Genomic DNA, 17,840 nt, shown 5'->3' with positions numbered 1-17,840 from the left:
TGCTTTTCAAAATACGCTTTCTAGAATATACAAGATGTATTCTGAAACATGATTTCCAAATAAGATTTCTAAAAACGGCTTTTCAGAATAGAGATAGTTTTGGAAATGAGTTTTCTGAAACAAATTTCATAAGTCGTCCTCTCAAATGAGTGTATGATAAAGAAGCATGTAACTACAAAAATATTATTAAATAACAACTAACTTTAAAGATAAAAAACAATAATGCTTAATCAAATGAAACAACTTGTTTCCATTCAACATCTCAACCGTTAAATAAAATATAAAAATATCCAACGGTAATGAATAAGGATCCACCGGTGCACTACTTTTCTAAGACATCATGCTACTCATTCCCACCACTCTCATTGTCATCAACTTAAATTTGTTTTATTAACTTAGTTTTTTGTATTTAGGACAAAAGTCACGAAATTTCTGATAAAGTTTTTACAACTATAACACAAACAATTAGTTCTTGCGGTCCACCATCACAAAAACAATTTCTCACACAAAGGCACATTACTCCACAAATATCCGTTGATAACATAACCAAAATAGTTCATTTTTGTTTTTTTTTTCCTCACTGCATGATTACCAACTTTGAATTACTGATTACTTTACATTTATGAAAGCCCCAATGGATAATCCAAAAGCAAGTTTAATGTAAAAAAAGGTAAACACAGGATTTCTTAACCGTTAGGACCCTTGAAAAGAGCTTAACTTGCCCTCTAACCTCATAGGATTCTGTATTTATTCTAATGGGAATGAGCAAGAAAGGAAGAAAAAGATCAAATTTACACTTTGTCTAAAAGGTCAAAAAGCAGATACCCCACAAATTATCAATGGGTCCTACATTCACTCAGGGCAGAGTCATGGCAGATTTCAATCAACAGAAACCTTTTAGGTAAAGTTCTCATCTTTTTGGTAAAGTTCTCATTTTTTTCATGTTGGGATGACAAATTATGTTAAGGGTGTGACTTATTCGCTAACATGACCATGTTTTTGTACAAACACGCTTAGAGAGGCTTTTCACATTGGCAATGTTGAAATCTTGAGTGGGATGTGATGCGCCATGGTACAAAGGAAATAACCAGCAGATACGTGAAGAATTAATTCCAGTGGGAACATTTTTAGCTAAAGCAACACCATCAAGACAAGTTAAGAATCAGTTTTCTACAAGCATTCTTGCACAAGGAGTCTTTTCCATATATATATATATATATATATATATATATATATATATTATTTTCTAGAGTAAACAAAAAAATTGAATATTTTCCAAATAAAAAATTGGTCAGATCATAGTCCTAAACTGTCTGATACCTTTTCCTCTTGGTTAAAATTTATTGAAAACGTATTTGATCTAAAGAATGTGTTATAGTATTGTGCTGTTGTATAATATTGTGAAATGTATGTACATTGTCTTCCAAAGAAGCGTTTGAGATTACTGTAGATGTTCTGGTAAGGGCACAGGTTCATTAAACTTTGAAGAGTTTCTGAAGTGATGGCAACAAACCAGATCCTAAGAGAACTACAATGGGCTCAGCAAGCCATCAAATCAGAGGGCCTGAATCTGCACAGTATTTCCTTCTACCTCTCTCAACCAACTTCAGGTTGTTATCAAGAAACAGACAACTCCATAAGCATAAACATTTCCAAGGAAAACCTTTCATTCTTTTCCCCTCTCTTGACAACTCTTGCAGCACCTGGGAGACACAACTCCTCCTTGAGAAACTTGGAGTTCCACAGAGTTGAATGGGACTCACAACAGGTAAGACATCTTGGCACCTTGCTAGGGAATAACCAAAATGTACAGCATTTGGTTTTTAGAAGGAACAGGTTCAATGGAAAAAGCCTATCAGACCTTTCTGACATTGTGAAGGCAAATAAAGTGATCAAAGAGATCATGCTTTCAGAATCAGGCATAGGGTCTGTTGGAGCTGCACTTATTGCTTCTGCTCTTATGGTGAATGACAGTTTGGAGGAGCTTCAGATATGGGAAGACTCAATAGGTTCAAGAGGTGCTGAGGAGCTTTCGAAGATGATTGAAGTTAACTCAACTCTTAAACTGTTGACAATTTTTGACTCAAATGCCATCACAGCTACACCTCTTATTTCTGCAGTTTTGGCAAGGAACAGAAGAATGGAAGTTCATGTTTGGAGTGGGGAGAATAGGGAAAAGAGTTCCAAGGTGGTTGAGTTTGAACCGGAGAACAGCACACTTAGAATTTACAAGCTTAACCTCTCAGGGACTTGTAGAGTTACCTGCTCTTTAGGCATGAACTTCACTGTGAAGTCCCTTGACATGACAGGAGTAAGGCTAAAATCGCGGTGTGCCAAGGAGTTTAGGTTGGTTTTGGAACAAAACCAGACCCTCAAAGAGGTAAATTTGTCTAGAACATGCCTTAAAGATAAGGGCATTGTGTATATTGCAGCAGGCCTCTTCAAGAACAAAACTCTGCAAACCTTACACCTGAGTGGAAATTGGTTCAGTGGAATGGGTGTGGAGCATCTATTATGCCCTTTGAGTAGATTTTCAGCACTTCAAAGGCAAGCCAACATTACTTTGACGTGTATTACTTTTGGAGGAGAAAGAACAAGAATAGGAAGGGATGGTCTAGCTGCTGTTATACAGTTTCTTACAACAAATGAAACAGTGAGGAAGTTGGGAATTCACGATGATGAGAGTTTGAGATCAGATGACTTTGTTAAAATCTTCAAGAGTTTGGAGAAGAATGCTAGCTTGAAATGCTTGTCTCTTCAAGGATGCAAACGTGTGGAGGGAGAGCTACTGCTGCAGACAATTATGGAGACACTGCAGATAAATCCTTGGATTGAAGATATTGATCTCTCCAGAACACCTTTACAAAACTCTGAAAAGACTCAGCGGATTTATCAGAGATTAGGCCAGAATGAGAAGACTGAACCAGATATGGATTCTGTCAAGGATATGCCTCTAACAGAACCCAAGAGTTGCAGAGTTTTCTTTTGTGGCCAAGAATGTGCAGGTAAGGTTTAGTATAACTTTTCATCTTTAAATAGTTATATGCATAGTAAAACTGTATAATTCTAGATACTAAAAGATTAATTTATTAAAAGTGAAAATCATTTCATATATATGAATGTTAAAACTATTGATTAATTTCATGGCACAGCATCTCAAAACTATCTAAGAAAAATAAGTTCATGCAACCAATTTAAAATGCATTCTTTTCATATCAGCATAAGCTAATAACGAGTGAACTTGATGCGTAGTTGATAGTTTAAATTCATACTTTTCAGGCAAAACCTCACTTTGTCATTCAATATCACAAAATTTCTCTGCTTCGGCGCTTCCCTACTTGGATCAAGTCAGAACAATAGTGAACCCAGTGGAGCAGGCTGTCAAATCAATAGGAATGAAGATAAAAACTTTCAAGGATGAGGATACAAGGATTTCAATATGGAATCTTGCTGGTCATCACGAGTTCTTATCTCTCCATGATCTTATGTTCCCAGGGCATGGGAGTGCATCATTTTTCATCATCATATCAAGTTTATTCCGGAAACCAAGTAACAAAGAACCAAAAAGCTCAACAGAAATTGAGGAGGACCTGCAGTATTGGCTCAGGTTCATAGTTTCCAACTCTAAAAGAGCAATACAACAATGCATGCTACCAAGTGTTGCTGTTGTTCTCACACACTCTGACAAAATCAACCAACCATCACAAAATTTGCAGCTCACAGTAGAGTCAATTCAGAGACTTAGAGACAAGTTTCAAGGCTTTGTTGATTTTTACCCAACTGTATTCACAGTTGATGCAAGATCATCAGCATCAGTCAGTAAACTCACTCAGCATATCCGAAAGACGAGCAAGACAATTCTCCAAAGAGTGCCACGGGTTTATCAACTTTGCAATGATCTGATACAGATTTTATCAGACTGGAGATCTGAGAACTACAACAAGCCAGCCATGAAGTGGAAGGAATTTGGTGAGCTATGCCAAGTGAAAGTTCCACCTTTGAGGATTCGATCAAGACATGACAACAAAGAGAAGGTAGAGATGAAGAGAAGAGCTATTGCTACCTGTCTTCATCACATTGGTGAAGTGATTTATTTTGATGAGTTGGATTTTCTAATTTTAGATTTTGAGTGGTTCTGTGGTGAAGTCCTTGGTCAGCTCATAAAGTTGAATGTTAAGAAGCAACACTCTGAAAACAATGGATTTATTAGCAGGATGGAATTAGAAAAAATCTTAAGAGGAAGTTTGCAGAGCCCTATTCCTGGTATGGGTTCAAAGGTGTTTGAGAATTTAGACGCCAGCGACCTTGTGAGGATGATGCTAAAACTTGAACTTTGTTATGAGGAAGATCCATCAGATCCAAATTCTCTGCTATTGATTCCTTCTATTCTTGAAGAAGGCAGAGGAAAGCCTCAGAGGTGGCAGCTAAGCATGCCAGACTGCGTTTACGCAGGACGTCATCTTGAGTGTGATGATTCAAGCCACATGTTCCTAACTCCAGGTTTCTTCCCTCGTTTGCAGGCAAGAGTTGCTCTACCACACTTCTTTTCCTATGTTAAACTGTTTCCAATTGTTTCTTGCAACTTTTTCTTTTTTTGAAACTATTCCATTCACTTAATATATCTAGTGTAGTTTACTTTCTGATGGTGGATGATCTCACTCGAATGGGTTCATAGAATGCAAAAGCGTATAAAAATTAGTTTGGAAAGACATAGATATATGGAAACTATTTACTGTGACTTCAAACTGCTTATTTTTTTTTAATCTTCACTCCCAAATCTCTAAAGCTACAAAAACTAGGATTTTGGATTCTCTTGATTTCTCTCCTTTGGTGTTGCAGGTGCACCTTCACAACAGAATAAAGGCTGTTAAGGATCAGCATGGTGCAACTTACAGTCTTGAGAAGTACCTTATTTCAATCAGCATTAATGGAATCTACATAAGAGTAGAACTTGGAGGAGAATTGGGTTACTATATTGATGTCCTTGCATGCTCCACCAAAAACTTGACAGAAACTTTAAGAGTCATTCATCAGATTGTAATCCCCGCAATCCAAAGTGTTTGCCAAGGGATCACCTTGACTGAGAATGTCTTAAGACCTGAATGTGTGAGAAAACTGACACCTCCTAGATACAGAAAAACTCAATTTGCTCCTCTGCAGCAACTGAAACAAGCACTACTTTCACTTCCAGCAGAAAGCATGTATGACTATCAACACACATGGAGTGCAGTCCTAGACTCTGGTAAACCTATTCTCCAAGATGGATTTGATTTTGCACGAGACCTTTTATCTGATGATGACTTCCGGGAAGTTCTGCATCGACGGTATAACGACCTTTACAATCTTGCACAAGAGCTGCAAGTTCCACCTGAAAATAATAACCCTGAAGAGCAAGGTCAATCTATAACCTTAAGAGATGAAGCTGCAAGGGTTGAACCAACCTTTGGTGGCATTGCAAAAGGGGTTGAAGAAGTTCTGCAAAGACTCAAGATTATTGAGCAAGAAATCAGAGACTTGAAGCAGGAAATCCAGGGGCTGAGATATTATGAACATAGACTTCTCCTTGAGCTTCATCGCAAAGTAAACCACCTTGCAACCTTTAATGTGCAGGTTGAGGAGAGGAAAGTCCCCAACATGATATATTTTGTAAGGACAGAAAACTACACAAGGAGACTGGTCACCACCATGCTTTCTGGCATGAATGCTCTCCGGCTTCACATGTTATGCGAGTTCCGGGGACAAATGCATGTTGTTGAAGATCAGATGGGGTGTGAAATCATGCAAGTTGATAATGCTGCTGTGAAGTCTTTGGCTCCATACATGAAGAAGTTCATGACATTGGTAACTTTGGCTCTTAAAATAGGAGCTCATCTTGCTGCTGGAATGGGGCAAATGATACCTGACTTGGGTAAGGAGGTGGCTCACTTGGCTGGCTCTTCAGTTCTCTGTGGTGCAGCTGGGGCAAGTGCAGCTGGAGTTTTAGGTGCTGCCGCTATGGGTCGTCGAAACAGGTCCATGGAAGGTTCAAGCGACATTCAACAAGACTTAAGAGCAGCACAACAATGGGTGGTTGATTTCTTAAGGGAGAGGAAGTGTTCCTCAGGGAAGGATATTGCAGAAAAGTTTGGACTGTGGCGAGTCAGGTACAGAGACAACGGTCAAATTGCATGGATATGCAGGAGGCACATATATGCAAGATCTGCAGAGATAATTGAAGTACCAATTTGAAACAGTTGAAATCCTTATGTAACTAACACTAGGAAATTAGAACCTCAGCTTCCAAGTTTCTTCTCTTCATTGTTTTTGTGTGTTTAAACTTCCATTATAAATATGGCATGTAATGATGTTCTCCTCTACATTTAATGTGGCATATTTGTTGATCTTGTAAATTTTAATTTCTGAATGATATAAGCTCATTCATCACCCTTGCTTATATGTTTCTTAAGTAACATGTTATTCATACTGAGTATGAACCTATCTGGCCATTTTTAGTAGACTTTTTTTCTTCCAACCACATATTTTCTGTCGAAAGTCCTAATTACTACCATTGCTAATATATTTGATTGCAAGGGCGTACTTCGATGCAGATATTTATCCAGTGTAAACGAAATAAAATGTTTAATTGGTCTTTTGATGTTTGTTTTTATTTAAAAATATCTTCGATTTTTTTCAATCTCAATTTGATCTTGATTTTTTAAAAAATAATATAATTTAATTTTTTTTATTAAATTTTTTGAAATGAATTAAGTATTTTTCATCAAATTAAAGTTTTTAATAAAGATTGTTTGCTTTGTTGATATAATTTAGTTATGATAAAAAATTATTAATCCGTTCCAAAAAATTTAACAAAATGATCAAAATTACATCAATTTTTCAAAATTCAAGATCAAATTGAAACTAAAAATAAATTGAAAGACAAACTTGATATTTTTAAACAAAAACAAAGATAAAAAAAAGAATAAAAGCAAATAATTGATCCTAACTAAAAATAATTATTAGAGTTCTCATAGGAATAAACAAATAAGCAAATTTATAAGACAATTTAAAATACTTTTACACTATTAGAGTGCTTGAATGAATAAACATGACCGTTCAGCAGAAGTTGTTGAACTAGGAAAGCGAAATACGGATCAAAAAAGTTAAAGATCCAAGATACTGCATATGTGAGCTTTTTCATGAGAAATGGAAGACAGTAAAGTCATGTAGATCTTGCTTCATCTACACTTTGCTTTCACCATGTGACAGTGGGACCAAATTATTACTATTGCTTACTGATTATACACATGATTAGTATGTGGTGAGATGAAATCCGGTTTCACAATTATTGTCATTCAAAACAAAAGAACGATGACAAAGGAAGAAGGTAACACAAGAGTTCATGTAGCAGTTAAGATAGCAACAAGCTTGTGAGAGTACAAAGTTATATTCCCTGTAACCTACAACAACATGTGATGAAATACAGAAGGGGAAACCACACAGAATAGTACATTATTTCACTTCACTACTAACATCAGTTTTCTTCTAAAATCTACAGTGACTGCCCGAATCCCCTTGAACAAGGGAAGCAAAAGATCAGAAGAAAGCTCTGCTACCATAAAACACACGGGAATTGTTGCTCTTTGATGGCTGTAATTTTTGCTCAGTGGTTGAATTTCCTGAACTAGTTGGTTCACTTTCGAAGTCCATAGGGAGTTTCATTTTTGCAAGTGACTCAGTAAATTGCTGCATGCTTTTCATGTACATGTCCACTATATCCTGCTGCACCACCTTTGGCTCAGGCTCAATGTTCACAGTCACAACAGGCTTAGGGAATGAGTCACTAGGAACCCCACTTGAGGAATCACTGTCACCATCTTTGGCTTCCACATTTTTGTCCTCTTTGGTGCCTGAAACCTGCTCCTGAATGGGAGACTTCGAAGCAGCAGCATCAGATGATTCTGAGCTTGCAGGCACAGAAGGGGAAGAAACCCCATTTGTTGACACACTGCTGGGTGGGGAATCAACCTTAGGTGGCTGAACAGACTCACCACTGCATGCTGAGAAGCTTTCCACAAGACGAACACCGGCTTCGCAACTGCGATTTTCGGCATCAGAAGTAGCCAAGCTATCAGAGCACTGAGTCTCCTCACATGGAATGCCAAAGTACTCTGAAACCATCAAGTGGTCTTCATTCACAATCTTCGGATCCGGGAACTCAATTTTGTCAAATTCCCGGGCCAGAGATTCGGATGTTTCCGAATCCTGCACAGGGGCATCTGTGGCCACCTTGCTTGGCATTGCAGAAATTGCCATAACATCAGGTGAAGCACCATTGTAAGACAGTGTCAACTGAACAAAACCTGAAGGAGAATGGAATAGATCGGTTGAAGAAAGAGAGAACTCTTTCTCCAGTTTCCCATTCTGGACTAGAACTTCAGACAAAGGCACCAAAGCAAAACCAAGCAGCTGGTCTTCAAGATAATTCTTCACCCTGCTAAGCATCCATATCTCACACTTGAGAGAAGCATCAACAGTTCTAACATTGACTTGAAGATTCTCATTGAACACAGGGTTCCTTCCTCCTCCATTGATGGTTTTGGTAGACACAGTGTTCTCAGGATTACTGGTCAGGCAAATCCTAGCGTAAACATCTTGCTTGTGGTATATGCAGATGTTCTGAATGTCCCTGGCCTGATGTATGTAAACATCAAGCACTCCAAGATACTCCTCTACATTTGACATGACAACTTCCTTCCCATTCACTTCAATGTCCTTGGACAAGGGACTAGAGTTTCCCGAGAAAACTTCAGACTTGTGCTTCTCACCCTCACCCAAAACTGAGCTTCTGAAGGGTGAAACAACAGATTGTGGGGAATCCATGATGATATATAGAAGTAACCAGGAACCTGGCAGACAACAAAGCTACAAGAAAGTCAATTCACCCCACCAAGAAAGAAGACACAAATGATACTTAGAAGATAAATCCCACAGCAAGAAACTTGTGCTAAACAACTTAGTACTAGCAGAAGAACACAAAACTCTCTAATCCAGAACCTAGCTCAACAAAACACAAACACGGACAAACAACCCAAAAAACCTAGGCAGAAGCAGATCCAAAAATAGAAACAAACTTCACTGCACGTAAACCAACATAAGAAGGAATAAAAGAACAAATGAAAGGCAACACTCTACCCCAAAACGTGAGAGAGAAGAAGGAAGCCTGGACTTGAAAACTTGGGTTCACTCAAAAGGCAACTGGTAATTAACAAACCAGAAATGGAAGTTCCCAAAATTGAAACTTTCGGGTGAAGCACTCACAGACCCAGAATAGGCCAAGCTTAAAAACTAACAAGAGGAATAAAGGGCAGCTCCAAGTTTCATCGTATTCCAATAAAGCAACCAACTTTATCTGTTTTCTTGCACACAAACACTACCAGCGGAATCCTAGGGAGGGCACGGTGACCCAGGACACGTCAGTCACAGAATTCTAAAACCACCCCTTTAAAAATTCTCCTTCAAATCACACAACAGCACTAAAAAACAAACTACAATTCAGAGAGAGAGAGAGAGGGGAATGGAAAGTGCATAAACAAATAAAGAAAGACGGATGCAGATACAGAAGATGATGAGGTTTTATATTTTACCTGGTTTGGCTTGGGTGGAAAGTCAAAGTAAGAGAAATCTAGGGGTGTGGCTCCAAATGAATTCCAATCCACAATCAAAGGATGACCCAGTTCGTGAATCGAGGTGGTGATTTAGAAAGAACAAAAAAGCTGTGAACTTTGGTGTGTTGTAGAAAGGAAAGTGATGTTGGTGACTGCTTGTAAGAATGAGAAATGTGTTTCGGGTGCCTGTGGGAGTTTATGGATCCGTGTAGGGAACATGGTCGCAGAATAGTGTGTATGTGGAAGAGTATATATGGCACAACACAGACGCACATAGACAAAATTGCATTTTTTTTAGTACAAAAAAAAATATCCAACCATGTTTTTAGTTTACAACTATGATGCTTAGTTCTGTAAAATCAATGAAACTACTATGCTTGATTACAAACTTCGTCTAAATTGCAGATTCTAAAAATTTGTAACAATTCACTCATAATTAAACTGATTAAGTTAGATTTTCTTACAGAATTTCAGTTACATTAATTTATAGATAGAATATATTTACTTGTAATATAAATATGTTTAGTAAAAAAATTTCATATGTATTTAATAATGATAATAGTAAAATATATGAAGGAGAGTAAAGGGATGGAGTATGGGACACACCGACCCACGCGATGGCCCCATGATGAGCAGAGAGACCAATGAGAGAGGGTTTGAGTGGGTTTTTGCAAGTGGGACATCATCCTATGCTTTTAGTGCATATCATGTTACTATTCTTTCCATACACATCAATGAACAACAACAACTATTATTTATTTATTTTTTATATAAATATATATTCCAACTTTCTACTAATTCTCTCATTTATTCTATTCTACCATTTAAGGAATAAGGACCCACTCTATTTTTCAACTCTTTCCAACACCGTATGTTTCTGGTTTTATTCAATAAAAACCCTTTAATATTGAATTGATTACGAAGAGAGGAAAAAGACATTCTTTCATAAAATATAGGTGATAAATGGTTATATGAAATATTATGTATATTTTTTTTTCTTTTTTTTCTGTGTATAATTAATATTTCGTTTTTTTTCTTTATCTTAGGCGGCCATAAACCAAATAAATAGCAACAAGTTTACATACATATTTATTAGACTTTTTCACTGAGAAAAATCGTTTATTATTATTATTACATCATGCACATACGTGTTTCTCTATAATATGAAACTTATATATGTAAACAATATTTGAGTTACATTGAAATGAAGGGATATCGGCGACATTAATAAGAAATACAACTTTAATCTAATTACTGTTAATTAGTGTTTATTCATTTTTTTATCTTTTTAATAATAAAGTTAAGTGAAGGCTAATCACCTACAAATTGAACTGTGTATTTAAAATTACCAATACATTATTGAAGAATTTTGATTCCAATGAATCAAACAAATTTATATAAGAGATCAAGATATTATATTTAATTTAAAACTTTAATACAATAGGAGGTTGGCAATGCAGGTTGGTCCGGTCTGTTTAGGCTCAACCTGCATTTGGCCTGCATTTGGTCTGCACAGTGCAGGTTGACCCGTTCCGCCCCGCATTTTAAATACGGGCTGAAATGTTTGGCCCGTCCCGTATAATTGTAGGCCCACGGGCCTGTGGACTAGCCCACTTTTATTTTTTATTTTATTTTTTTTAAATTCTTGTGATAAAATTTTCAATGTTTAAAAAATTAGGAAACTTTAAGAAGTTCACAAAATTAAGCAAAGAATTTGGGAGAGTTTGATGATAAATCGATAATTTAACATTTTTATCATGTTCGTACTATGACATACACAATCTATTCTTTAAATTTTAGCACTGTAAAAAATACATAATACTTGTATTTTTTAGTCATATAAAAATTTGAAACGTTAATACAAGAGTCCATAAAAAAAGTAACTGATATACACAAATGCAATTTTTTTATTTTTTATTATTTCTTTTATTTATGTGGGCTTGTGGGCCAGTCAGCGCGGGCTGTAGTCCAATGCGGACCAGGCCAATGCGGGTCTGCAGTTCACTATCCTGGCCCACCCCGCATTATTTTTGCAGGCATGCGGACCGGCCCGACGGGCCAGACCCATATTGTCATCCCTAATATTATTCATCTTACTCATTTCTAACCAAATTGAGACTTCCAACTTACCTTGAAATCCTAACAATCTCCCTTCTCAAGTGACTTTCTTCCACATTGACCACATATAGAAGACTAAGACAAGTGTGTTGTAACTATGATTTGTATATCCGAACATTGGAGATGATTAAATATTAGATTGATCAACATATTATTGAAGAGTTTCAACACTAATAAGTCTTGAACAAACCTATATAAGAGACCAATACATCACCTTCAACCTAAACTCTTAATGTAATAGGCTTGTGAGATCTTTACTTATATATTGTTCATCTTAATGTGAGAGTTAAACTTACCTTGAAATTTTAACAATTTCCCTATCAAGTGTGATTTTCTTCCACATTGGAAGAATACCTCACCTGCATAAGAAACTAGGACAAGTATATTATAATAATGAGTGTGAGCCTCTTCCACATTAGAACACCTCACCCATATAAGAAACTAGGAGAAATATGTTATAATGATGAGTGTAAGTCTGTTCCACATTGGAACACCTCCCCGACAAAAATTATAGGACATTCTACATATATATCATCCATCTTACTTATTTGTAATCAACACGAGTCTCTTCTCATACATGTTTGAGTCATTACCAAGATGAATAATCTAACTCTAATACCACTGTTAGTTTTTCGTATAGAGGGCTTAAGGGACTGATGGTTTGTTATCGACCTCGTAGTAGACACTAATGTTATGTTTCGATCCTAACTTCGATGATTGAATTGTTGTCAATTACTATGCATATGAAATATTATCCGTTTTGAAGTGTGTGTTTCGTCACAATTTGATTCACATGTCTCAAATTCTAAGTAATGTAAAATTATTGGACGAGGTAGAAACAATAATATAATTAATAATGATAAAATATTAGGAAAAGTTCACACACTACTAAGATTTTTTGTTGGTAAAAGGAAAAAAAAATTGAAGTCGCACTCAATTAACATAGTAACTGTAATGGAATAAAAGGTATATATATATATATATATATATATATATATATATATATATATATATATATATATATATATATATATATATATATATATATATATATATATATATATATATATATATATATATATATGATCATGACTATTACTTTGCAATGTATAACAATTATAAACTCTTAATAGATCATCGTAAAAAGTGTCTAATTGAATAGTCATTTTAATTAAAATAGTTCCCACAAAATAATGATTTAAATTCCTACCAAAAGAAATGTTTATATCAAATATTGTAACTTACCATAACTAAAACTAAAAGTGCTTCTACATGAGAATTGTTGTGAAGAAAAAATTATATGAAGAATGGTAGAAAGGAATGGCAAATTGGAAAAAGAGAAAAAAAACAGAAATGATTAGATGGAGAAAAATAGTGTAGAAGTAAAGAGATTTTGAACATGAGTGTAAAAAATCCTGCACTTATTATTATAACAATAACTTTTGCACTTTAATTCTAGAAGTTTTCCCTTCTCATTCATGCATGGGGCCCAAAGCACCTTGTTCTTCCTCCCAAGGAATGGTGCATATAGTCTGCACCATAAATTGCTGCACAGATAAAATGATAAGATTAATTATGGTGGGGTCTTGTGTTTTTTCTTTCAAGAAATGAAGATGACCACAGTTTGAACATTGAATCAGTGTTTGAAATGTTTGAAATATTGCATCCATGGTAGGGTTGAAGATTCCTTCAATGCTCTACTGCTGCTGCTCCTCCTAAATCATGGTTGCAACAATCCGTTGAGAACAGTTATTTTGACTCAAAACATATACATGCTCACCAACTATTTGATCCAATGTTTTGAATGTATTTCGTGTACCAGTGAAGAAAATACATAAAATGTACGTGGATTGCAGTTAAAAAAAATTAAGTTTGGTTTAATGAAAATGAAAATTTTATTCAATGAAAAAATTTTATGATTTTGTTTTGAAAGTAACTTTTCATTGAAGTTCAATAAAATAGAACAAAAATTTATTAAATGAGACTTTCAATATAAAGTAAACTTAGGTTATTAAATGAGACTTTCAATATAAAGTAAACTTAGGTTTGAGCTTTCAAATTGAAAATTAAACACACACTAAATTTATCTGAATTAACATTTTATTTTAAAATTTAAAATTTAAAATTTAAATTTGAATTTAACATGACCTATTTTAATTTCAATTTGATATACCCAAAATTTGCATGTTCTATCTAACTATTCACAAGAGAAAAATACTTGTTTTATTAATTTTTAACATTTAATTATTATTTATTGACAACAAAAAGAATACAAAATAAATAAGAATATTTTAATAAAAAAAAAAACAATTCAAAGGAATTCTTATGAAAAGACAATGTGAATTTCTCAGAAAGGTTTTTACACATAAGGATGGAAGTAGTATTTTATTGTATCTAACTCTTTCAAAGTAACAAATAATAGAAAGTAAAATAAAGAAAGTGTGCATTAGTATTGATTTTTAAATCCCTATTATACATGTATGAAGTGCATATGTATAATAGTTTGATGTATTTTTGTGCCTTTGATCTCGTAGAGAAAAGATTCCGAAATTTGCGTGTGAAGACTTCAAACAAAAAGTAGAGGAATGAATGAACATGAGTCACCCCATAACCTTACCATTAGATTTGAAGCTCTTGAGAAATTATGATTTGGGTGCCAAGTGATTGATTCAGACTTAAAATGTTGCACTCTTTCAATTTGTGAAGATTGACTGTCATATATATACAAAATCACTTTTTTTTTAAGAATTGAATTAAAATATGAACCCAAACTTTAAGATGAAATGATTATGATATACAAATAAAATATAACGTAAATGGATCATTTTAATTCAATAACACAAAATTAAAGGTAAAACATGTTTTTTTTTTTGTTTTTAAACTATTTTAAAAAATTGTTTCATAATTAAATTAAATTACGTACTTATTTTACTTTTGTAAGTAAAATATTTTACTTATTTTAAAACATTTTTTAGTAAGTAAAGGATTTTTAAAAATTATTTAGCTGAAACGTTTGTTTGTTATCTTAAAAACATTTTATATATTTTTTGTTGAGGAGGATTTTAACGTTATTTTGCAGAGATAAAATATGTCTTAGAAATTTAAGTGTAAGTTTAAGTCACATCAATTAATTATTTTAAAGTTTTGGAGTTTTGGACCGAAAGTTATATTCATCTTTAAATTATATGGATTAAGATTAGGTCTTATTGATTTATTTTATCTCATAAAACTTATCTTTAAAGACTCATCAATAAATATATAATTTAATTTAAGAATGAAACACAAATTTTTAAAATAATTTAAAAAGACAAAGTATTTAACTTTAGAACTAATTGTTTAAAATGAAGATCCTATTGTCCAATCTTATATTTTTAATTGAGGTGAGATCTCCGACTAAAATATTTTATATGAATTAACTGGTTTTATTAATAATTGATTTAAAATTTCTAAATATAATATTTTATATAATATGATTCTTAGTAAATAATACTGAATAAGTGAGATGTAAATTATTAAAAGAAAAAGATTGAAAGGGCTATTAGACCGTTGCTAACGTGCATTTACCTATTATTCTTCTTATGGTGTGAATGAATTAAAAAAATGTGAAGCAGTAGAATTTGTTTGTTTGTGAAAAGCAAAGAAAGAAGAAAAAAAAGAAGGTAAAAATGATTATTTAATAAGAAGGCAATGACGTAGGGGATGATTGCAAATGTAACTAAAGAGAGTTGGCATAATTGAAAGGATGAATGAAAATGGTTTGAAAAAATGGCCCTTTTCATCACTTTCATGGGGTTTTCTTAAATGCCTCTCTTTGACTTCAAAATCCCGTGCTTGACATGCAACTTACCTACTCCCTCATTACTCATTCTTCTTCTTCTAAATTTTTCCAACATTCTTCTCCTTTTCCTTTTAGCAACCACAACGATCCCACTTAGAAAAATAAATTAATTTAGTGCTAAGGCTGCCCAAAATTTTCTTCTATTACACTTAAAACAAATGATGGATAACAATGATTTTTCATTGCAAATATTTTACTAATTTTGATAAGAATTTAACTGTTAGTCTAAATTTTATAAAATATAAAAATTTATAAATTTATTATCTTAAGATTTCAGATTAAAAATGTTCTTAATAATTAGATTTCATTACTATTTTGTCATTCCAATAAAGATCGATGGTTATCAATAGCTATCAAATTTCACCTTTTTTTTGCCATTTTATTATGTTTGATTTTGGTGTTATAAAGTTTGTTGAGAATATTTCTTGATATTATTTTTATTTAAATTCTTTTTAGAAAAAAATATTTTTACAGGAATATAAAAATATATTTATTTATTACTTTAATTTAATAAATTAAAATCAGAACATTATAAATATATTTGATATTTTTTCACATTATTTTCTTCTATGTATAAAATATATAAATAACATATCTCATTTTTTTTCAAAACTCAATCAAAGTCTTTATGAGCTTTTCTTTCTTCTCAAATTGACAACATGACTTTGAAATGCGCTTCCATTGTTAATATGTATAGAGCATAAGATATTTATATATATGTTTTATGGAAAGGAAAATAAATAAATAAAAGAGAAAACACAAATTTATGAGAAATAAATAAAGACAGAAAAATTGTAAATACAAGTAGAAAATAAAGTAGTCTTGTTAAAGAAAAACACAAATAAACACATACTTATGAATACAAGTAAATTAATATATATATATATATATATATATATATATATATATATATATATATATATATATATATATATATACTGATTATAAGATTCATTCACTTTTTATTTCTTTTTCTTTTTTTTATCAACTATTTTGATTTTATTTCATCTCTTATTTCTTCATCTTTCTCTTCAAAATAAGTGTCGACAAATAGATGTCTACCAATCATTTTTATTTAACCTAGTTGTGTCTCTTTTCATGATTTAATGAGAAACTATTGAATAAAAGATCTTTGCAAAAGGTATAATCATGAGAAAAATGTTAAATAATGATTTTCTTTTCAGAATGAATTAATACCAATGGTCCCTATAGCCACTTTTTTTAAATTATATTATTCACTGGCATTTAATGTTGGCAGATTCTGTTTGAAATTTTCTTCCATTATGTACTGAATTACTATCTAAGTGGTACATAGGAAGTGTGGTCCCTCAGTGAATTCAAGTAATTCCTTATTTTAATCTACTTTTTTTTTCCTTCCTTATCGTAACTTTCTTTTTCTTTGTACTGTATTTCTTTTCCTTCTACTTTCTTTTATTTTAAATTTTTGGATAAATGAGTAAGAGTGATTTTTTATCTATCAATATTTTATTTTGAAGAAGTTTCTATTTAATATAAAATAGTTATGTTCATAATATTTTGATAGCATATATGAATAATATGAATAATGTGATAACCTAGAGACTGATCTTTTAAAAGGAGAAAATTATGATATTTTAACAATAAAATGTATAAGCTATAAATATAACTTTAATAACTAGTTAATTTTTATAAAACTATTATCTTTCTTTACCCTCTCTAGTTTTTTAGTTTAATTTTCATCTACATGAAGAGCTTTATACAACTGTCCATTTAAAGATTAAACGAAATAAGTTTTGTTTAGTATCTTTTTAGATTTTGAGTACTTGGGTTACATGTGGCTCTAGATTGTTCTTCGTGAATCTTTGTTGCTTTGTGATCATAATGATGTGCTTAGAACTATAATCGAGATTTTGATTATTTGTCAAGGTGATCCTATGCGGTTTAGAGTTCTAGGGAGCTCCTGTTAAGAAAAAGGACTTGTGTCTGAGACAATGAAAGCTAGCCTTTTCATGTAATTAAAGTGTTGTTCAAAGAGTTGAAATAGACGATTCTATGAATTGATGACATGAATTTACCATGTTTGAAAGTTTGTTTTAAACTGGAGTTGTTTGAGATAATTGTGGATGTGTTAAATGATTAAAGTGGTTGAGAAAATGTGTAACTTGATGTGCTGTGATTTCTCTACATTTTTATGCTTAAAGGGATTTTTTTCTAAATGGAATGATTTGAATTAGAAGATGGAGTTTTAGTATAAAAAGTGT

General features: G+C 33.0%; 2 protein-coding genes across 6 annotated transcripts; one reads left to right on the top strand and one right to left on the bottom strand.

The window, feature by feature from the left end:
• The first annotated feature begins 1,274 nt into the window (after positions 1–1,274).
• On the top strand, positions 1,275–6,389 carry LOC114189241 (protein TORNADO 1). Of its 2 annotated transcripts, XM_028077961.1 has the most exons (4): positions 1,275–1,610; positions 1,701–3,005; positions 3,280–4,520; positions 4,840–6,389. In XM_028077961.1, exons 1-4 carry the CDS (start codon positions 1,502–1,504, stop codon positions 6,226–6,228), a joined length of 4,044 nt encoding a protein of 1,347 aa, XP_027933762.1. In that variant the 5' UTR covers positions 1,275–1,501; the 3' UTR covers positions 6,229–6,389. The 2 variants fall into 2 exon arrangements, with proteins under 2 accessions (XP_027933762.1, XP_027933761.1); XM_028077960.1 differs by having other exon boundaries at positions 1,275–3,005.
• Positions 6,390–7,308: 919 nt separating this feature from the next.
• Positions 7,309–9,887, bottom strand: LOC114187877. 4 transcript variants are annotated; one of them, XM_028076267.1, is made up of 2 exons: positions 9,624–9,887; positions 7,309–8,901 (listed from the first exon to the last, which is right to left on the bottom strand). In XM_028076267.1, exon 2 carries the CDS (start codon positions 8,857–8,859, stop codon positions 7,573–7,575), a length of 1,287 nt encoding a protein of 428 aa, XP_027932068.1. In that variant the 5' UTR covers positions 8,860–8,901; positions 9,624–9,887; the 3' UTR covers positions 7,309–7,572. The 4 variants fall into 4 exon arrangements, with proteins under 4 accessions (XP_027932068.1, XP_027932067.1, XP_027932070.1 ...); XM_028076266.1 differs by having other exon boundaries at positions 7,309–8,885; XM_028076269.1 differs by lacking the exon at positions 9,624–9,887 and adding an exon at positions 9,172–9,595.
• Between the last annotated feature and the right edge of the window lie 7,953 nt (positions 9,888–17,840).

This window comes from Vigna unguiculata, chromosome 6, assembly GCF_004118075.2.
Source record: "Vigna unguiculata cultivar IT97K-499-35 chromosome 6, ASM411807v1, whole genome shotgun sequence".
NCBI classification, from domain to species: Eukaryota; Viridiplantae; Streptophyta; class Magnoliopsida; order Fabales; family Fabaceae; genus Vigna; species Vigna unguiculata.
The sequence above is the reverse complement of the archived record's forward strand: the minus strand, read 5'-3'. Positions and strand labels throughout refer to the sequence as shown.